The 23,066-nt window shown below is 41.6% G+C and overlaps 1 protein-coding gene across 2 annotated transcripts in view; it reads right to left on the reverse strand.

Annotated features, from left to right (window-relative positions):
• The window catches only part of FBLN5 (fibulin 5), a 390,190-nt gene that overhangs the window by 135,685 nt on the left and 231,439 nt on the right, over nucleotides 1-23,066 (reverse strand). For both annotated transcript variants that reach the window (XM_078660068.1, XM_078660067.1), the window contains exons 6-7: nucleotides 17,300-17,416; nucleotides 4,328-4,447 (exon numbers count right to left, since the gene is read on the reverse strand). In XM_078660068.1, the coding sequence (XP_078516194.1) occupies nucleotides 4,328-4,447; nucleotides 17,300-17,416 (237 nt within the window). The remainder of the gene's footprint in view (nucleotides 1-4,327; nucleotides 4,448-17,299; nucleotides 17,417-23,066) is intronic.

Genomic DNA, 23,066 nt, shown 5'->3' on the forward strand with positions numbered 1-23,066 from the left:
CCCTTTTTTCTTCCATCTGCCTGTCCACCAGACTACAAAATTTTACAGAGTGGGTAACCCAGCTGCTGCAGTCAGCATGAGAAGTGAATTGACAGCATACTAGAAACTATAAAACTAACACAGGAGCTGTAGAATTAATTATAATTGGTAGCTAATTACAATTAATATTTGTGTGCCCATCTCTCACATCTTCATCGCCTTCACACTGCTAAACGTTGCATCCCCAGCCAAGAGCTGGTCACTCATGCACCACCACCTAGCGGCAGGGTACCCGTGGGGTGGTTGTTGCGCTTTATAAATGCTATATACAATACAATACATCAAAATAGTTCCCACAAAGGTTCACAGTCAACAGAAAACTGCCAACCATGCACTCCACAATAGTGCATGCGTGCTATTCATCCGCTAATGCACTACAGTTCCCCACAATGGGGAATGACGTGCTAAGTAAATGCTACAGGACTAGAGTGTTTAGGCACACATGGGAAGAGGATGTGGTCCGTCGGCTTAAACTGCCGACTTTGGTGCTGGAGACCAGGGTTCGAGTCTCAAGGTCGCGTCCACATCCTGTGATTCTGGGCAAATCACTTAATCTCCCCGTGCCTGAGTGTGTAATGTAAATACGATGCTCAAGTAAAGCGCTCCAATACCTTCGGGTCGAGTTCGCGCTATATAAATATGCACGCAAAAAAAAGTAGTACTACAAAATGTAGAGTTGTTGTAATTTGGCAGCGATTAGGTTAGCATTAGCAGAAGCCATCCTGTATTTAGCGACTATCTTGTCCGTTTTGTGGAATCCATTTTGTATTTCTGTCAGCCATTTTGTTTGCCATGTGCTACCATGTGCTCGCCATGTGCTCTGTCCTACCTTCCTGTTAACTGCTCTTGAAATCTGCCTAGAGACAAGATATTTTTAGCCTTTTCTGCTTCGCACATGCTCAGTTGAGCTTGCAGCTGTCCCCAGTCTGTAACTGTCAGGATGTGTTCACCAGAATTAGCAACTGTTGGCTCCTCCCACTTGTTGACTGTGCATTTTCTGTAAGACCTTTTATGTACCTAAAACCAGCATTTTGTACTTGTACCGCCTTCATTTGAGCCCCAGTGTGGGTATAAAAGGACCAAGCTCCTTCCATTCAGTGTGCTACTTCATACATTACCGAAGGGTGCTGTGTGAATGTAGTTCCACCTCATGAGGTTTAATAAACTCTGTATTTTCTATTCCAGTTTCTGTGCCAACTTCTATTCTATGGTCTGAGGACTCTGTCCAGAGAAGGGAGACCCCCTAGCACTGATAGGCATTGCTGAGGCCCACTACTACAGAGTGACAGGTTACTGAAGAGCAAAGTGATCTGTGTCAGGGTACACAGTCTCCTGTCCAGTGGCGGGGCACAGCTCATCGCTTAAGAGAGAGCAAGGGACTGTTAATTGGTAAATGTGTCAGATAATGGGAAAGAAACCTTAGTCGAGAATGAGGGGAGACAGGTGATGTACCAAATGCTCCTCTAACGAAACTTCAACAATCTTTAATTTTTAATGCATGGGATCACCATCCTCGATTTTAAGTCTCATCATGACCATATGTGAAACCTAATGAGGTACATAGGAACTGCAGTGGCCATTTACTCCTACATCTGTTTCAATTCAGAAAATGAACTGTCACCAACTGGGCAAAAGACATGATCCACTGTCTAAACAATTCTGCTGGTCATTCAGGTCCAACATGATATGTATAAATAACACCAATGCGTTTGGTTAAATACCACAAAATGTCCTTGAAAAAGAGGGTCAATACTGCGACATTTGTGTCAGCTGTATTGTGTATATCTGGGACAAGGAGGTAAATGGGGTGAAATAATCACAACATGAGGCCTCAGTAGCTTACTGTACAAGCAAGAAAATAATATTTGGGAAGAAAACAACTGAAATTTCAGTAATATGTTGTTGAACACATAACACTGATGTGGTATAGTGTGTGAAGGTATATGGATTTAAGGGTTCCCCCTGAGAAAGTCTGTTTAGTCTGAAAGTATAATTAGTAGCATCAGTGGGATTCTGGAGTCCTTCTTAAGGGTGTAACCATCAATGGTCCAGCAAGTGCAGTGGCACTGGAGCCCAAGGCTCTGATGACCCTAGGGCATCCTCTTTTAGTTTTCTTTTAGAACATAACTACTTGTGAGAGCTGGACAGTTTCTTTCCTTGCAATACACTCCATGGCAGCCTTGCAATGCAACTGGTCTAGGTGGTGCACCCACTACACCGGACCAGTTAACTAATAAACCCCAATGTTATATGCTTTAATTTTACCCATAGATAGCAAGACACAAAGAGTTATAATCAATTCCTCACCACCTCGGGGTGCATCAAGTGGAATAATCCAGATTTAACTCCTCATTCTGAATCAATTTCCACAACATCTAAATGGTTGCATGTCATAATATCAAGGTGAATAATGTGGACCTGCACATATATTGACTCCACAATATTGTCTACAGACAAATCGTCAACAGAAGCATATACAGGGTAGTATAGATGTACCATTTTTAACTCTATTTTATTTATTTATTTATATCATTTCTAAAGCGCGCTGTAACCCTACGGGCATCCTGGCGCTGAAAAATGCGACTGATGGGCTGGTCAGTAAAGCAAGGACAGGGGGGAGGCATTAAGGAGGTGAGGCATTAGGAAAAAGCCAGGTCTTGATCCTTTTGCGGAAGAGCATCAGTTCGTTGGTTTTCCTGATTGCCAGAGGCAGGCTATTCCAGAGGTGGGCTGCCGCTATGCTAAAGGCTCTGCCACCATAGGTGGCTTTCCTGATCCTGGGTATACTAATGAGATTGGTGGAAGAGGATCGGAGGGCCCGTGTGGGTTCATACCACTTGAATTTGGCCTGCAGGGGCTTGGGACCCAAACCATGTGCAGCCTTGAAAACGGTACACAGAGATTTGAACCGGATCCTCTGCTGAATCGGTAACCAGTGCAGCTCGGCCTGAGCAAGAGTGGTGGAAGAACGACGTCCTCGAGAAAGCACCATCTTTGCAGCTGCCGCCTGGATGCTCTGAAGCCTGGAAATCAGATAAGCAGGAGATTCCAGTAGCAGAGCATTGCAGTAATCCAGGCGGCTAAGGATGATGCTTCTGACCACGGTTGCTCTGGTATGTGCTGGTAGTAAGGGCAGCAGCTTACGAAGGCCACGTATTAATGTGAAGCAGCTGCTCACCTGTCTGTTAACGTTGGACTCAAGACTCAGTTTGTCATTGAAGTTAACCCCCAGGTTCCGTACAGTTGTTACTGGTGCCAATGGCTCACCTGAGTCCAGAGGCCAGAAGTCGGTGGGCAGGTTTCTAGCTATTCTTCCCACTTTACATTGCATTATCTCAGTTTTGCTGCTATTAAACTGTAGTGAGTTTCTTTTTAGCCAGGTTGCCATTTTCCTTATGCAGGTATGGAAGGTCTCAGGGGATTCTGCATGGGCACCGTCAAGGGAGATCATCAGCTGCGTGTCATCCGCATAGTTGATCACGCTAATGCCGTGGGCCTTGATGATGGTCATCAGGGGCTGCATATATACGTTGAAAAGGATTGGGCTAATCGCAGACCCCTGAGGAACCCCATGTGGAACCACAATCTACAACTATTATCTTGACAAAACATTGGTAGCTGATATTGTGAAGGCTGATATTAAACAATGGTGGTTCCTCTGCCTGGTGGCAGAGCATCGCCCCTCCCCATCCCCCCCTGAGAGCAAGCTGAGGGAAACGAGAGAATTGAAAAGATTAAAAAAAACATTTTATAATAATTTTATTTTTCTTTCCCCGCTACAGCCAGCCAAGTCTGGGTGTGGTGGGGCCATGATGACAGTAGGGGGGCAGTAGTGCATACTGTAAGTGAACAAGACAGTTTGGCCGTATGTGCTGCTCAGCCGAGTGGAGAAGCAGCACAGGCTCCTAGGACCTGAGCGAGTGTCAAACCAGCCTGCTCAGGCCTATCAGGGCGCTGCTCTCATGCTGTATTACCAGTATGAAAGCAGCGTCTTGATTGGCGTCTAGGAGCACCGCTGTGTGCACCAGCCCATTGGGACTCAAAGTCAGGACCTGAGCAGAAGACTCCCAAGACGGCAGCCGGCAGGTAAGTGCTTTTTTTAATTTACTCCCACATCTATCTCCCCACCCCCTGCCCCAACACTTATTATCAAGAGCAGCCACTACTGATATTAAAACTTTGTGATTGTAATGGAAACACTAACTGAACACATCTCCAACTTGTAAAAAAACTTGACAATGCAGATCAGGTTGCAAATAAAAACATTAAATCGAAATTTGCATGTTACCAGTGCAAGCAATTCCATCGTCTCCAAGTTCATAGCCAGGATTACAGCGGCACAGGAAAGATCCGTAAGTGTTGACACAGTTTTGTACACATGGATTTTCAGTGGCACATTCATTCACATCTGCAAGAAGAGAAGCCTTATGAATGTAACAATGACAGTAATATGTTGATATTAATATACTATCGATGGTTGCAAGTGTTTAGCATGGGTACATGGTATATAACATATAATATGTTGACAACTCAATGGTACAGCTTGAGCTGAGAATGATTTGAGAAATCGCAAAGAATCAAACCTGTTCATTGCTATTTAAACTTACTTTTTAGTGATAGGCGGTCAACAAACCGAGCTATATTACCAGCTTGTAAAAAAGTGAATCATTAGTTGAGGGGAATGGTAGACCATCCCAAGTAATAAATTCACTAATCGGTTAGGTGTAGACTAAGGTTTAAGTAATTAAAACCTGAGCTCAACCATCGGAAGCTATATCACAGACCAGACAGGTTTCATTTGGACAAAATGTGTAAAACCTTTAGAAATACCAATACAGTTAAAAGGTCAGAAACACAACACAATTAAAATCCCACTCCAATTTATATGAATAGAGTAAAAGTTAATAAACAAAAGGACATCAATGAAACAAAAATTCAATAAAGGGAACCGAAGATATGTATTTTGAAAGAGTTAAGGGAAAAAGCACCACGAAAAAGTAAAACCCAAACCAGGCGATTTCACGCCAACCAAGATGTAGCGTAGCTGAGATATGCAATTCAGATTTGTTATGGTCAAAGATATTACCTTAAGACTTGAGGGCCTGATTTAACTTTTGGTGGGAAAGGTACTCCTTTGCAATGGTGACAGAGTACCCTTTCCACCAACCTGAAGGTCCGCCCATCTGATTTAAAGTTGGACAGATCTTCAGTTTCTGCCACCTACACACATCGTCAATGGTCAAATGAAGTAAGGATCATCGGAGGCTTGCCATGTGATTGGGCAGACACATGACAGGTTATCTCTTCCAGAGACTGGATGGCTGACAGAATATCAAGGACAAAAATAGTGTGTGGACAGAATATTGTGTCAAAAATATAGAGGATCAAAATATCGAGAAGGTAAGTTCAAATAGTAAGTATAGCTTTACTATACTTAACTCCACATCTACGCACCTTGAAGATATACACATCCTCAAGGTACATATATGTGGAGTTAAGTATAGTACAACCTTACCCACCCATAGAAACTTACCTTCACAATATTCTTATCATCGATATTCTTGACACAATATCTATCCACACAATATTTTAGACTCAATATTTTGTCCAAACACTCTTGTCACTGCCATGAAAAGAATAGTAAAGGGCAGTACAAATATTTAAATGCCCTCCTATGCCCTGGGAGAATGGCAAGAGGGTCATTGTTCTTTTATTTTCAAAAAGAAAAGAAAGTCTTGCTTTGGGATCTTCTGTTAGAAAATAAAAAGGAAGTTGTAAGTATGATGTACGGCTCCATCATCTTGTCGGAGCTATTTGTCAACCTTACAATGCATTTCCAAGAACCACCATGATGACGGTTCCTGGAAATGCAACTGATGTCTGCAAGAGCACCAAACATTTTTATATACGGTAGGCGGAATACCTTCACCATGTCAAGAGTAAGGTACTCTGCTATGGCAACAATAATTACTCCATCCATCTAAATCTCTGAAATGGAAGTCAAAATCTCTCAGCTGGGCAAGGTTGCAGATTGTGTCTAATGAAGTCTTCTTGAAGCTAGATAGCTATTGGGCAGAGTCCTGCTGAAGAGTAACTACACAAAATATCGAGTCAAAAATATCGACTTACATAAATATAGACTTCAAAATATAGAGTGAACTATTCACAGAAGCCTTTCCAGATTTAAAGGATTGGAATTGGGATACGGAGATTATACGGGCTCACAGATTCCCCTTTGTGCAGAAACGAAACGCAGGGGGTGGGGCGGAGAAACCCAGAGCAATTTTCTGGAAACACTCCTTAAAGTAAAGTCAGGCTCCCCAGCCGATATCTGTCCGGCCCGCATTCTCCAACGGATTTATTCCGTTTGCACTCAGCCCCCGATCACCTTCCTCAATAGTTCCCTTGTACAAGGGGTTGTGATTCCAGCTCTCAAATCGGCCACTATTGTGCCTATTTTGAAGAAACCTGGCGCCGATCCATCCACCCCAATTAACTACCGGCCCATCTCCTTGCTGCCCTACCTGGGCAAGGTGCTTGAGCGCCATGTTGCCTCGGCACTTAGTGCCCATGTGGAAGCAACCGGGGGTTTGGCGTCCTGTCAAGCGGGTTTTCGGCCAAGGCACTCTACCGAGTCCGTCGTGGTGTCGGTCCTAAACAACCTCAGGGAGGGCTTGGACCAAAATAAACATCAGGCCCTGGTGCTCCTCGATCTTTCCGCCGCTTTTGATACGGTGGACCATTCCATCTTGCTTTCACGTATCGGAGCGGCGGGAATCGGGGGCTCAGCCCTGGTCTGGCTCTCGTCCTTCCTGCGGGATCGCACCCAGGCGGTCCGGTTGGGGGAGTTCACGGCAACCCCACTTAAGATCACTTGTGGTGTCCCCCAGGGTTCCTCTCTCTCTCCTCTTTTGTTCAACCTCTATATCTACCCTATTTTTGCACTTCAGCAGCTGGAGGTCACTGTATATAACTATGCAGATGACCTCTAGCTCGTTTTCAATCTTTCCTCTTCTTCCCACGCTATCTCTAATTTTCAAACTATTATGATTTTCATCAGGGACTGGATGAGCCACAACCATTTGAGGTTGAACCCGGACAAAACCGAGTTGGTCCTCACTGGTGGCTCCTCCAGTCCCTGGAACTCTTCCTTTTGGCCCTCTTCCTTTGGTTCCCCTCCCATTCCCTCTTCTACAGTCAAGACCCTAGGTCTCAAAATGACTAATCACCTCACCCTTCACTCACAAATCAGCTCTGTTGTCTCTTCTTGCTTTCTTATTCTCCGCACTATTCGCACTGTTTCCCGTTTCTTCTCCCCACTGGCACTTAAGTTGGTTATGTCGGCCCTCGTGATCTCCCGGCTGGACTATGCCAATGCCCTGTACAACGGCATCCCGGCCTACAGCCTACGTAAACTTCAGCTTGTGCAAAATCAGGCAGCTCGGCTGGTGTACGGCCTTCCTCGCTCCTATCATTCTACACCACTACTGAAGGCGCTACACTGGTTGCCTGTTCGGCAACGTTTACTCTTTAAAACCGGTTGCATGGTTTTCCAGGCACGCCAGGGTACGGCCCCTGCTTTTATCTCCTCCTTGTTAAAGGAATATGTCCCCACCAGACAGCTCCAATCATCTTCTCAATCCCTTCTACAGGTACCTCGCTATAAGAGGAAAAAGTGGGGAGGGTCCAATTTCTCATTTTTGGCACCCACTTTTTGGAATTCCCTCCCCGATCATCTACGAGCGATCAAACACTATTCCCTCTTTCGTAAGGGCCTGAAAACTTTTTTGTTCAGTCAAGCTTTCCCACAGTAAAAATCTTTCCTTTACTCTTTTTTTTTTTTTCTCGGCTCTCGCCTCCCATGCCTCCTAAAGCGCCAAGAAACCGTTTGGTGTACGCTGCGCTATACAAATATTTTAAATTCTAAATTCTAATCCTCATATGCCTTAATAACTATCTACTTCATGTAATTCTCTATGATTTGGCCATGCCGGCCCGGCCGAGGAAAGGCAATGGCTGGGATTTTTTTGTGCGCGCGGTCTTTTGTCAGGTGACTGTACAACAAAGGTGGCGCTTAAGGCAAATGATATCACCTATTCAAGCCAAAGGGGGGCAGGCATTTTTATTAAACCCTGCCAAATTGAAAGTGATTCATAAAGGGACAACAATATATTTGTTTTCAGAAATTAAGGCACAGGAGTTTGTGGATGAGATGTACATCCTGAAATTTGTTAGGCTTAGTTCTCTTGTGCTAGTAGTAGAGGTTGTTATTAGTTTCTCTCTGTAGTGTGTGGTGGCATGGTAATGGAAAGATACGCATATGAAGAGAGGGAATTGTAGCTTGGGGTGATGGGTTTCAGATAGGACACGGGATTATAGGACTCGAGACACGGCGGGACTCACTCAGATACACGATCACTTACCATCACTGAGGACTTGGTCCTTAAGCCTCTTTTGGGCGGGGTCACAGAGGGTGGGGCGGTGGGGGGGAAGTGGGAGAGGGAGGGGGAGGGGGGTTGGTGTATGGGGCAAGGAAAAACAGTAAAAGAATATTTTGTGCAAATCAAATTCGAGACTTAGACAATTTGTAGCATTTTTGTGTTGTAGTTGCTGCTGTGAGCATTGCTTGCTTTGTCTTTTTCGCTGCATTTAGATTTGAAAATGGGTAGATTTATAATATGTTCTTGGAATATCTGTGGTCTTAATGACAAAAGGAAAAGGGGTATAATGGCCCAAATACTGAAAACTATGAAAATCGATGTCTTGTGTATCCAAGAAACACATATAACCTGGAAGAATAGAAAGTGGCTTAAAGATTTAGGACTTGAATTAGTAGGATGCACTCGGGAGGGTACCACCACAAGAGGAGTTGCTATGTTAAAAAGGTATGGGGTAGGGTCGAGTAAACGGGTTAAAGAGGATCCCTTGGGGTGATGGGTAATTAGTGAATTACGGTTGGAGGCCACACTTTTGACTATCTGTACTATCTATGGCCCCAATTCAGATGATCCGAATATGCTGAACCAATTGAGTATTGAATTAGCATTGTGGCCGTCCCCTTTACTTTTATGTGGGGATTTTAACCTACATCTGGATGGGAAATATGACATCTCTAGTAATCAAATCTATAGTGGTAGGAAAAAAAAACGTTTTTAAGGCCATGAAGGGGATCATCGATGAATTCGGGCTAGTAGAGGTAGGCTATTTAAAGGGAGGGAGTACTCCTGGGAGCACTTTTTATTCTGCTCCGCACCAGAAACATTTTCGTTTAGATTACTTTTTTGTTACGGCTGGATACATTAATACTGCCAAAAACATCAGGTTTAAAATTGTGCCTAAACTAATTTCCGACCACAACCCTATCACTTTGGGCTTGGATATCAACTTTTGACAATCCCCTAGGCCGTGGTCTTTTGAGCGGAAGTTACTTTTCGACCCCCCTTTATATTGAACACATGGGGAAGTGGATCCCTAAGTTTTTCAAAATTAATCAAGGTTCAGCATCAATCGAGATTGTGTGGGACGCTTTTAAATCAGGGGTTCGGGGGGAAACGTTAAGTTACTCAATAAATAAACAGCGTGAAATTAGGAAGGCAGACAATATTGAGATGGCTAAATTGCGAGATATCGAAATCCAGTTGATGACTGCTTGTAGTAGAGGGATATGCACTGAGCAAATTTTAAAAAACTTAGCTGTACAGAAAGCAAGGGTTCATCAGACCTTTGCCACGAAATTGGCTCAACAAATTGCAGCTTTCAGATCAGAGATGTATGAGGTGGGGGAAAATTCAGGCAGGCCCTTAGCGAAAAGACTTAGACAGAAGGCGGTATCCGCAAATATAGATAAGATCATGGATAATTCAGGGCAGCTACATGATAATCCATCGGATATACTGGTTTTTTTCGTGAATTCTATTGTAATTTATATACAGAAGACATCACTAGAGATATTGAAGGAAGGGTAATGGATTTCATTGATTCCTTACCCAATATTATTTTGCCACCAGAAGAGTCTGAACAATTAGACACCCCTATTACTTGGGAAGAAATAGAATTATCCACAATGTCATTAGCTTCAGGTAAAGCTGTTGGCCCTGATGCTATTCCTCTTGAGTTCTTCAGGATCTTCCGAAATATTCTAAAAAAAGAAATGATCATACTCTTTACGGAGGCCCAAAAAGGAAAGGCTCCATCCTCCTGGCAAGACTCAGTAATTAGTGTCTTTCTTAAAAAAGATAAATCCCCTTGACTCCCGTCTTCATTTCGCCCCATCTCATTGATAAACGCAGATAGCAAGGTATACTCTAAGATCTTAGCCTCACGCCTTTCTAGAATTATCACACCACTTGTGTCAAAATTCCAACATGGGTTTATTCCCGCACGCGATACAACTGACCATATTCGCCGCTTGATTACATTTTTGGATTGGGCTCAGGCAACCGGCTCCGCCATTGGTATAACCCTGTTGGATGCTGAAAAAGCATTGGACAGGGTTGCCTGGGCATACATGTGGGACATCTTAACTAGAAAGGGACTTGGTCCAGGTATTCTAACAGCCTTAAAAACTATGTATCATTCTCCTACTGCTTCTATTCGTTTGAACGGTCAAACATCTTCTCCGTTTTCGATTACCTGTGGCACGCAGCAAAGGTGTCTGTGCTCACCGTTACTTTTGCTTTTTATATCGATCCTTTTTTAAATCGTTTAAATCTCGCTGAAAACATAAAACCAATTCATTTAGCCCATACAGATTATAAAGCCCTAGCCTATGTGGACGATATTGTGGTAGTCACAACAGATATTGAAACTGCGCTTCCAGATATTAACGATTTAGCGGCACAGTTCGGTTCCTTTTCAGGATATAAGTTGAATCTATCCAAAACTCAGACTCTGTATGTTGGAGGTAACCCGCCCACTACTATACCAACCGTCCCAGAAGTTACATATCTGGGAATTAGGATCTCACTCCCAGTCTCTAATATCCCAGAACTAAATATCAATCCGATAGTGGTAAAAATCAATGTGATATTAGAATGATTAGACCATCTTCACTTATCTTTATATGGTAGAGCAAACATACTAAAAATGTTGATTTTGCCTAAATTTTTATATATGTTTCGTACAATACCCATTGAAATCCCTCTTGCTTGTTTAAAAAAATTAGAGCGGGCAACCTCCAGATTTTTGTGGGGTTACAAACGGCAACGCCGAGCTCACAAAAAGATGATTCTTCTTAAAGAGCGCGGCGGGTGGAGTATTCCCTACTTTCTATTCTATTATATTGCCGCGTCTCTACAACCCATTAGTCCACTCATAATTGGGGATAAAGCTCGAAGCCCTCTTTGCAATGCTCAATCAATCTACGAGCTGGCTATGGTTGAAGAGATGAAAGATTGTCTCTTGAAGGTAGTCGCACCTAGCTACTTCAAGAAGACCAAATTTAAGATTCTAAAAGCGGCATATGTAGTGTGGAAATTAGTTAGGCGACAATTGGGTATATCAAAGTTAAATGTATATACACCTTTCATCGCATCTGATTTATTACCCTATATTTTTCGGGATCAAGTTGCTATTAGGTGGGGTACTAAAGGAATTTGCTGTTTAGGGGATTTGTTTAAAGAGGGTAATTTAGTTTCTTTTGATGACTTACAAACCAATTTTGCTCTATCTAAAAATGATTTTTTAAATACCTTCAAATCCGCAGTTTTTTACAGAATGTAGGACCATCATTAGAACACCAAATGAGTAAAATCCCTCTTATTGAACATATGGCGAAAAAGACATCAATTGGCCTATTCTATTCTTGTCTGATTCAGGAATTTCCGGATGATTTGGAAAACTGTCAATTAAAATGGGTAAGTAAGCTTGGGATACCTGAAATCAATATTCTTGAATCTATTATGTTGGCCAATCGAGTTCTTATAACTGGGATGATGAGATCACAGTATTTTATGTCCATACACGATTTATACTATACCCCTAGCAAGATTTCTAAATGGAGCTTGACCAAAGGGACAAAATGCAACAGCGGTGGTCAACCCGCCGCTGATGCGGTACATATGTTTTTTCAATGCCCCAAACTTTCTGAATTCTTTTCTCTTATTGAACATTTTTTGGGTGTAATTTTGGGGCATACGATTAGTATAACCGGTGAGCTGGTATTGATTGGCTGTGGCTCGGGAGCTGTGGGTCAGCCAAGACCAAAAGCTACGACATGTTTTCTTTTTATTTGTATGGCTGTGATACGAGCTTGTATTACAAGAGATTGGATTAATCCCGAGCCCCCCTCCTTTTTTAGCTGGCGTGAAAGACTATTGTCAATGTATAATCTGGAATTGGCCATTTATAAAACTAAAGGGATAAAGAGGAGGGTTATGAGAGCAAAGATATGGGCACCTATTACGTAATGGATTTAGGAAATGGCAATGTCTTAGGTTCGATATGTATTATTATTTACTGTTTTTGATGAATTTATTTAATAATTCTGCAATATTTTGAAATATTTGATTTGTATTTGCTGTTTTTTTCCTTGCATAAAATAAAGAAAATACAAAATAAAATAAAATATATAGAATGAACAAAATATCGAATGTACAGAATATAGTCAACAAAAATATCCAATTTAAGGTAAGTAATGTAATATCGATTTTTATGAATATAGAAAGTCAAAATATCGAAGTATATATGATAGGTTATTAAAATATCTTGAATTTTTAATAATATCAAATTTTTTAAAGTGTTTTTTATGTTAGTATATGTGTGAAAAGTGTATTTTTTTTTCAATTTATTTTTAGTAATGAATTTTATGTTATTTAATTTTTGCGTAATTTAATTCTGTAGCAAGTTGTGGGTTTATAGGGGAAAAGGGTGGGAAGTAATTTAATTACAATTAAAAAAATATGAATTTTTAGAAATTATTAATTATTTTTTATTTAATTTTGCGTTTTAGTTATGTAGTGGGTTGTGGGTTTATAGGGGAATAGAGTGGGAAGTAATTTAATTTCAATTAATTAAATATTTTAATTTATTTATTGGTATTTATTTTGAATTAATTGTTAATTAATTTTTAATTGGTAATTAATTATTAATTGGTAATTAATTTTTATTAATTGATTAATTGATAATTATGTGAGTTTTATTAATTTATTTTCTGTAGCGGGTTGTGGGTTTATAGGGGAATAGGATGGGAAGTTACTTAATTGTAAATAATTAAATATTTTAATTTATTTATTGGTATTTATTTTGAAATACTTGGTAATTAATTTTTAATTGTTAATTAATTAATTGTTAATTGGTAATGAATTTGTATTAATAGTTAATAATTTTAATAATTAATATTTATTTGTTTTTTAATTGATTAATTAATATATTATATTAAATTGGTAATTACTTTTAATATTTTTTATTGGTATTGATATTTAATTTATTTTTATTAATATATTAAATATTTACTTTCCCTACTGTTAAGCTCACAAGAGTGGGAATAGTAATTTTTACCCCTACGCTATCCAACGTTTTCCCTACTGCTGCACTCTCTGGAGTGGGAATAGTCATTTTTACCCCTACGCTATCCAGCGCTTTCCCTACTGTTGCACTGTCTGGAGTGGGAATAGTCATTTTTACCCCTACGCTATCCAACGCTTTCTCTCTGGAGTGGGAATAGTAATTTTTACCCCTACGCTATCCAACGCTTTCCCTACTGTTGCACTCACTGGAGTGGGAATAGTAGTTTTTACCCTTACGCTATCCAACGCTTTCCCTACTGTTGCACTCACTGGAGTGGGAATAGTAATTTTTACCCTTACGCTATCCAACGCTTTCCCTACTGTTCCACTCTCTGGAGTGGGAATAGTAAATTTTACCCTCCCGCTATTCGACGGTAAAAATGTTGTATGTTTTTATTAATATTATGTTGATATATATATATATATATATATATATATATACACGCACGTTTCTGTGTCCAAATTCTTGGGTTCCAGAAAAAGAAAGGCAGGCACACTGGTATCCGGTTTCTCAATTTAATAACACCAAACCCCCCTCACCCCTTACAGACGCGTTTCGCCTTAGCAGGCTTCGTCAGTGTAAAAAAAAAAAATATATATATATATATATATATATATATATATATATGTTTTAAAAAATAAAATTGTATTTTTTATAGCTTAAATTAAATATTTTATAATTTTAAGGTTATTTAAGTATTTTTAAGTATGTTTTAGTTAATTATTTTTAATATTTCATTTATTTTAAATTACTTTTAAGACATTTACAAAAATTCGATATTTTGACTAACTATATTTTTTTAACAATATTTTTGATTCGATATTTTTGTACTTACCTGTTTGTAGATAGGAATTCGATATTTTTGTATTCGATATTTTATCCTCGATATTTTTGTAAGTCTAAGGGGCTCATTAGGATGACGGGCGGACTTTGTCCGCCCATCATCCTGTCGTGTCTAGGGACCGCCCGCCATAAGGGCGGGGGTCCCTGTGGGGGTTAGGATGCGCCCGCCACAGTGGCGGGCGCATCCTGTATCTTCAGCATTGCGGCGGGCGGTGCTTGAATGCACCGCCCGCCGCAATGCGGAAGATACATGCAATGCATTACGTCGTACTTTGTAATGCTGGGGGGTAAAATAGGTACCCCCCCATGTGCACCCCCACCCCCCTGGAGTCCCTGGGGGCCACGGAAAGGCATTTGTACATGCACATGCTAATATGGCTGGCGGTGTCTCATAGACACCGCCACCATATTAAACCTTTTCCGCCCCGGCCGCAAGGCGACCGGGGCGGAAAAGCGGCGGACGGTCTTTCCGTCCGCCGCGGTCCCCCCCGCCATCCTAATATGGCAGGGGGAATTTAGGTGCAGATGGCGGGCGGATTGCGCCCGCCAGGCTGGCGGTGCCTACCGCCAGCCTGGCCGGGGCAATAAACCCACCATCCTAATGGGCCCCTATATTTTTGAAATCGATAATATTTCAGTGATCCTGCTGAAGCCCTGGTTTATGACAGGAAAAGCTTGAAGTGTGAAAAAATTCAAATTTCATGCCCAAGGAACCTTTCTCGTGTGCAGTATACCTTTTGCGTCTTTGCCCTGTCAAGATTTCAGCATTCAGGTTTAGTCAGAATCCACCAGTGGGACAAGGTTGTAGCTGTAGCCTATGATGAATTCCATAAGGTTGGACACCATCTCGCAGATGGCCTGAAACAGATTTGCTGCAGTGGAGAAGCTCAAAGAGGAAGAAATTTAGTTCTTCAGCCCAGCGAAGCGAAGTCCCACCACAGTGGTTGGTCACAGTCCTCCGCCAGCTGGAAGTCTCAAATTTTCAGAGTTTGTAGGGAAAGTCCAATTAGACACAGCAAGGGTCCCATGACCTCAGGGACAGCACTTGGGGTTTAAGATTTACTCCAGCAGAGGCCACCAGCAGGGGTCAGTCCACTTCCAGTTGGAACTGCTTAGGTGGGCACCTCAGGAAAAAGGCTTCTTGCAGTTTGTTGTATCCCTGTAACCACACAAGAGGTCAGACAGCTAACTCTTGGGGTCTACTTCTTTGTACTGCATACAAGTAGGAGCAGGGCCAGTCCTCACAGGTCTCAAACAGCAGGTGCAGTCCTTCTCCTGTTCTTCCCCAGGTCTAGAAAGTGTTCTGAGGATGGTGTCATATTTATGGTTGGCACTAGATAGTTGATGGGACTGACTCCTGGCTTTTCCCTACCAAATGGAGTAAATGTTCCCAGGGGCAACCGTACCCACTTCTGCAAAAGTTCCTATGCGCCCTATAGTGCACATTACTCCCAAAATCCAAAATTGGGGTTACCTTTCTCCCTTGTGCAGAGTCTGTGTGCTATTCAGAGGTGAGCCCAGGGAAATGAGTACCCCTCTCCTCTGAGGTCATTCAAAACTGGTTCTGGGGTAGCGTCCCCCCAACTGGGTTTACAGCCATCTTAGCTTTCATGGGTCTCACCTTACATTTACTTGTGAAAAGGGCAGGCCCTTTATGAACTAATTGTTTCTGGGTCCACCCTAACTGGCGTTCCTGCAGGGGAAGAAAGAAAAACTCGCAACACTCAAGTACATTTTTATGCACTCTGCTCTAGGAGCAGTTTTCACACCTCATTAAAGTCATGCATTTTCCAGCAGCTAATGTCAAGCTAAGGGAGATTAACATCCAGGAGCTTCGAGCAAGGACAAGGTAACAAAGTAAAACTAAATACTTCTTACTTTAACATTGAACTGGATTGGTAATAAATGTTAAATAGTGGTTGAATTATTTTTTTTACCTGGTCTCAAACCGAGACAGCAGAAACAATACTATAAGCTGCACTCTAGGTATCTTGTAGGACAGCCAGAGCATTCCACAATGTAAATAGCTTTTGGGAACTTGTCACTACAGGGACCTGGTAACATATTTCTATATGTCCCACTTTTAAGTACCATGCACCGTACATTGTGGGCTTCAAGGGCTACATTAGGGGTGATTCATTAATATTTAAAAGAAAGGGTTAATTTCACAGATCGGGTTGCATGTTTAAACTGCAGCAGTTAGGCTACAATGGTAGGCTTGAAACCATGTAGTCCTCTGTCACACTAGTGGATGGCACACTGAGTGTTGCAGTCCACAGGTGAGATTTTACTATCCTTGCCTGTGGTGTAGTTTCTACACTATATGACATGGCTTTATATGAAAGTTAAATATGCCAATTGGGCAATAGTCAATTTCTACATGTTTTAGGACCAGAGCATATACACTGGGCAGTAGTGACCCAGTATGCAGTTTGAAAAACTGCAATAAAATTAATCAAAAAATGGGAGTAATCATGCAAAAGGGCATTTTCTCACACAGCTAATACGTAAGATTTTTTTGCACAATTTTATCTGTGGGTTTGGATTGCGTCAAAGCCCAATCTACTTCATAAATGTTGATATTTTGCTGTATAGGCGTTTTATCCCTGCTAACAATAAACTACTGTAGTGCATGGTACATGGAATTGACAGCTCAAAATTAATTGGTGCATAGGTCGCATATCCCCATCCCCTGTCAAATGGCTGTTTTCATTACAGTGCAGAGATGGTACAGTATGTACCTCATGTAGGGGGCATGAATGGCGCTTAGCTCTGATGGTGCTTCTCACACTGTACTGGCTGTACACCTGAGTATTTTAGGATGCTAGGAGTACAGATGACACAAATGTCCTCTGATTGACATTGCATGCTTGCACCAAGCACATGCTTTATTGTCGTCACTGCTGCTTACCTTGGCAGGACCGCCCATCGGTGTTCAGAGTAAAGCCTGGATTGCAGGTACAGGAGTAGGAGCCAGGCACGTTGGCGCACAGCTGCTGGCAGTATCCATAGCGGCATTCGTCAATGTCTTTTACAGGGACAAAAAATAACAAGGGAGAGAGTGAGTAATGACACCTTTCTAACACTATTTGTGATAAACCGCCCCAGGCATGCACACACAGAGTGTGAATGTCGACAGTCGTGCAAAAGCGGAAGTGAAACCATCAATCAATTATAAGTACAGGCGTGAATTGTGCTGGTTTGCAATTTAGCCCATGCTGGAAAATGTTCAAGCACTCCGCCAACCCTTTCCGTCACTACTGCCTCCATCTGGGCCTCCTTTGCCTCCGATTTAGAAACTGTGTCGATCCTCATTGCTTTAAGAAATAAACTGATAACTGCCTCATTCCGCATTTACCTAAGTGACTCGACTCCTCGATAATTCCAAGAAATCCTCCCCTTTTTAAAGTTCTTTACATTGTATTTCCCCACCCACGTTTCCAAGAATATTCCTCTTTTAAAGATGATTCCATGCTATCTTCCCATATTTCCCTCCAGTGAGCTACATTTTACCCTCTGATGTAACTCATCATGTTATACTTCTTCTATTGTAAGGTGTCTAATGTCCCCTTCGGCAGCTTTATACAAAACGCCAAAAAATAAAATGAATAATGATACAGTAGTTTGTTCTGAGGTAACAAAAAGGCACACAGGAGTTATCCACTACTCTATATTGTATTGTGTTTGGTTGGAAGTGTGTTACACCTACTGTGAGACTATGTGGGAAGAATTTTGCTGTTGCGAGGGCCCAGAATGGTGGTATTTTCGTGTCTTTGGTTTCAGCATTTAGCGCTGTGAAGGAAGGATATCATTTTGACAGATGCTTGCGGGTTGTAATGGTTGGCACCAATAGATTACCATTCACGGTCCATGTTGAGTTTACAGTGATTTCTGAAGATTTTCAATTCTTTTCCAAGGCTGTATACAGCGACTAGTCCATTCAAACTATGTGGCAGATGTATAAAGAGATTGGCTGAAAAAAGTTGCAAATTGCACACCAACTTTTTCGACCAGTCTTTGATTTTGCGACAAGTACTATGTACTAAAAGGTCATGTTGCAAACAGCGCAGTCCCAGTCGCACACAATTGCAAAATGATCTCCCAAATGAAAATTAATAGTGCAGGTCGCAATGTGCAACACCTGGTGATTGGCTACAAAGAAATTGTGGCCCACAAGCAACAGCAGCCGACATATGCCACGTGCAGCCTCACAGCAGCCTCACAGCATAAGACACACATCATATTCAAATCATATTCCCAGGTACAGAGGCGAAATATACCCAGATATTATTCATACAGGTAAGAAACATATAGGTACACAAACAAGTGGATGCATGTATGACTTGGCATGTGGGTAAATGATGTAATGTAATGATGCACAAATGCAGGCAGATACATAACTGAATACATAAATAGGTGTTGGAGCATACATGGATACATGTGTAGTTGTGAATGACTATGCAAGGGCATGAGGGGGATTGACAAATCTATAGCTGTGTGTGGATGTCTGAATGCCCAGGTGTGGGTTGATGGATAAAAGAATGTATGGCTGGAGGTGGCCATCAAAGGATAAGTATTGGTGGGTCAATGGACATGTCGGAGGATCTGTGTGTTGCATAGTTCAATGGATGAATGAATTCATGGTCACAGGTGTATTGCTGGATGAATATATGGAGGAATTTGTTTGGGTGGATGGATGAATGCATAGTTTTGAGTAGATGAATGTATGGGCGGGGATAAATGAATAGATGTATGGGTGCATACCTGGAAGGATTGGTGGATGGATGCATGGATAGATGAACAGTGTAGATGAAGAGATTGATGAAAGGGTTACATATAAGGGCAGAGGCTGCCTGGGAAAGTTTAATAAGATATGGGACAGATGGATGAAATACAATGGCTCGACCTATTGGACAAAAACACGCAGACCACATACGTTATGTTATGTTATGTTACAAGCACTTTTATAGCGCTCAGGGAATAGAATATATCCCTACAACATTAACCTAGGGGTGATAAGATACCCTAAAATGGAGATAAGGATGGGCATCGCATATATTGGGCATGGGAGAGGTACTGCTGTGATATTACAGACATATTATAACAGAATATGCATTATGTTCGTATACGTTTCAAGGGATCATGAGGTTTCTGAAAAAGGCCGTTTATGACAATGTGCGATGACAGTTGTGTTTTATACTGTTTTTTTTTCTCTTATGGAATTGAAAATCAATAAAAATATCCCCCCCCCAATAAAACATTCCATATAAAAAGAAAAGTAATATGAAGGGAAAAAACTTATTTTCCATAACGATTAAAACTTTAAACCTGTTGAGCCAAAAGACAGATATTCCGTAAGCATGCTATGATCACACATTCACATTCTTCAGTGGTCTCTCATCTGAATTTGGGTCTAGGTCTTGATAGCAAGTCCACATTTGAAACCACACTTTCAGACTTCCCCATTCTCTGATTTTGTGAACATGCTTCAGATCTCTCCATTCTCTGAGGTTGTGTGCATGTCTCATTCTCTGCTTTCCTCCATTTCAGCATCTCCGTTCTTCAAATTGTCACAGAGGGAAACCATTACAACTTAGCTTCTTGACTAATAAAAGGTCTAAGGGCCTGATTGCAATTGTTTTTGAATTTGAGAAACAACTCCCACAGCGGGAGATTTTTGAGAAAAACAAAAATCTAATGGTCCAATCCTTGGGAGTTTTCTCCCAGGGCGAGGGTGGGGTCATTATTTTCCTTTCTGTCCCTCATCACCAAGTCTTTACTGGTGATGGTGGACAGGAAGAAATTACATTGAACCGTACATTCTAAGCAGGGCGGTGATATAATGTCCTTCCTCTGGTGGCCTCTAATCTATAGGGCCACTGGAAAAGGTTTTTCTTTCGACAGAGTCAACCCAGGCTCCATTGGCGGATAACTAATGGTCTGCCCATCTTCAAATGAGGCGGATGGACCCAGGATTTGACAGACAGAGGACTCTGTCACCTTTGTGACTGAGCATCTTGTCCACCAAACTCTAAATCAGGCCCTTAGTCTTCAAGTCTGCAGAATTTGAGAAATTGAGATAGCACAGCAATCACAGGAGACAAATCTTTTGTGTCGAGTGATCCCTTCTTCAAATCAAGAAAGCGATAAGGGAGCTCATGTCCATCAGAGTGTGTGTAGTTGAGGGGAAGATCCAACCATATGAAAGAAGTCAGCTTTATTTATTGTGAATGGGCAGGTGTGTGAGGCTCTAGGTACATGCTATGTAATCACTTGGGGGTTAAGTAGGTCTGGTGCATATAAATTGTATACAAAAGAGTGATGGATGGAATGCTTGAATTAATCTCAGCCACTGGTAACTTCTGAGGGCTGCATCCCAGTCCTTCATTATTTTGCACACCATGCCACCTCAGTTTGGACCCAGCCACAAGCAAATCAGTCTTGACCCTACTCCAGTGGGTACAGTCCAACCCGAACGGCCAGGTCAGGTCCTCCCTGAACAGGAACACAAGCACTTCAGGACTGGTTTTGCTCTAGTTAGGGCTCAACAACCAGGTATAGCTTGGTTCCAGCGACAGAGTGTGCACAGTACCCATGTCTGAACATAACTGTCCAACTTAGTATGACACACTAAAGTATACAAAGAATTGATAGATGGAATGCTTTAATTAATCTCAGCCAAGGTGATCACTAGGGCCGCATCCCACTCCATCATTATTTTGCACATCATTCCACTTCAGTTTGGACCTAGCCATATGCAAATCAGTCTTGACCCTGATCCAGTGGGAGCAGTCTAGCCCGAACTGCCAGGCTAGGTCATCCCTGAATGGAAACACAAGCAACCCAGTACCGGTTTCGCCAATTTTGGGCTCATCAGCCAAATATAGCTTAGTCCCACTGAGACAGGCAGTGTTCACAGGACCCATGTCATGGCCTACCAGTCCCATTTAGGGCGACACACTAAAGTATACAAAAAGTGATTAATGGAATGCTTGAATTAATCTCACATTATACATGTAGAGCTGCATAAATATTAAACAATAAATAGTCCAGTATATACTTGCTCAAAGTTTTGTATGAAGAGAATTTATAATTTAACAACAAGCATTTAGAAATCCACTGGTAACAACCTCTAGCCCAGTTTTCAGTTTACAAAATGTCAATTTCAGAACTTGCAAAACATTCTAAACAGCAGATGAAATAGTGACTGATAGGCATAGGTTGCAAAAAAAAAAACAAGGGTTTGCAAGATCGGGCAGAGGATTATTGCCTAATTGACATTTTTGTTCACAGCACCAGGGAGCTTTAACAGAAAAACAAGTCACTCTAATAAGCTAAGCATTCCTTTTCTGGCAACACAAGTATAGAGGACAGTCAGGTGGGTTAGAAAGAGAAAGACACATGGGTGCAGCCCGTTAACATATACATTCAGCTCAATTAGGTACAATAAGTCATAGTCCTATACAATTCTCCGCAATACACACATCCAAGCCCACCCATTTTTGTAACCCCCCAATCTATCCCACCTAATATGGTGGAGGGGGCACATTCCAGCATACCAGCACAAAATTCTCCCAGATGTATTGTGGTAAATTCAGTGTCTGATAACACTCACTTTAGTTGTAACTCTTTAGTTGGTGCTGTCATTGTTCGGTATCTCTGAACACGTGTTTCAGGGTATTTGTCCTTTTTCAGTAGTGACAACTTAAATTTGGGGTTGCTGGTAATGCTACTCACAGTCTTCTCAATTTTCTATTCCACTCCCAGAGCGCAGTTGATCACACTTATTAATGTTAAGTAACATGACCCCCCTCTTCTTGTTATACTGGACGCTAATGGAACCTCAACAGGGAAAGGTTTTTAATGGGCATTGTTTAGAAATGTACCCAATTCTTTCCGTGGTCAGCGGACCCTATTGCAGGCCTACAAATGATAAAACAAAATGTAACAACTACATAAATATTTTCTCATGAGGTAGCAAAAGGCTAGACAGATTTTTTGATTTTGATTTTGTATTGGTTTTCTTTTAATAAATGCAATTGAATAAAAATAAAGGTTAAACAGATATAACCCCTTTCTGTGTGATTTATTAGCTCATATCTATTATGAAAATGGTCTTCAGTCAGGGTCAGACCCACTTGCATAGGAAAGGAGGTGATTTTGCGGGACCCTTACTGGAGAGCGCAAAAAGCAGGACCAGATTCACAAAGCCATTTGCACGTACTAATTTAATGTGCAGTTTTTTTGTATTCACAAGAATTTACATTCATTAATCAAATACCACACATAATGTACCCCAGTAGGATGGACTATCATGTGGGTATAATTCTACATCCAAGGATGTGGGAGTTTGTGCGTATTCACAAACATTTCCACGGGGTACTTATTTATTTATACATTTGTTTTTGTGTAGTATTTTCATGACCCACACCAGGGAGCAATTGGAGAACACCGTTTATCATTATAAAAGGATGACACAGTTGTGTGAACGAGCTGAGAGTACAGCTATATTAGCCAGTACTGTTCTGCAGTTCAATTAGGCACATTTTAAGTGTCTCACTGCGAGAGTCTCTGTAGGGACTTAGACTGACTGTTGTAAGACTAGATTAAATGTAGAGGCTGGGTCCAGTGGCATAACAAAGCCCTCCATCCCCCTTCCCCGCCCCCCCCCCCCCAGC

This window comes from Lissotriton helveticus, chromosome 9 (assembly GCF_964261635.1).
Source record: "Lissotriton helveticus chromosome 9, aLisHel1.1, whole genome shotgun sequence".
In the NCBI taxonomy this organism is placed as follows: domain Eukaryota; kingdom Metazoa; phylum Chordata; class Amphibia; order Caudata; family Salamandridae; genus Lissotriton; species Lissotriton helveticus.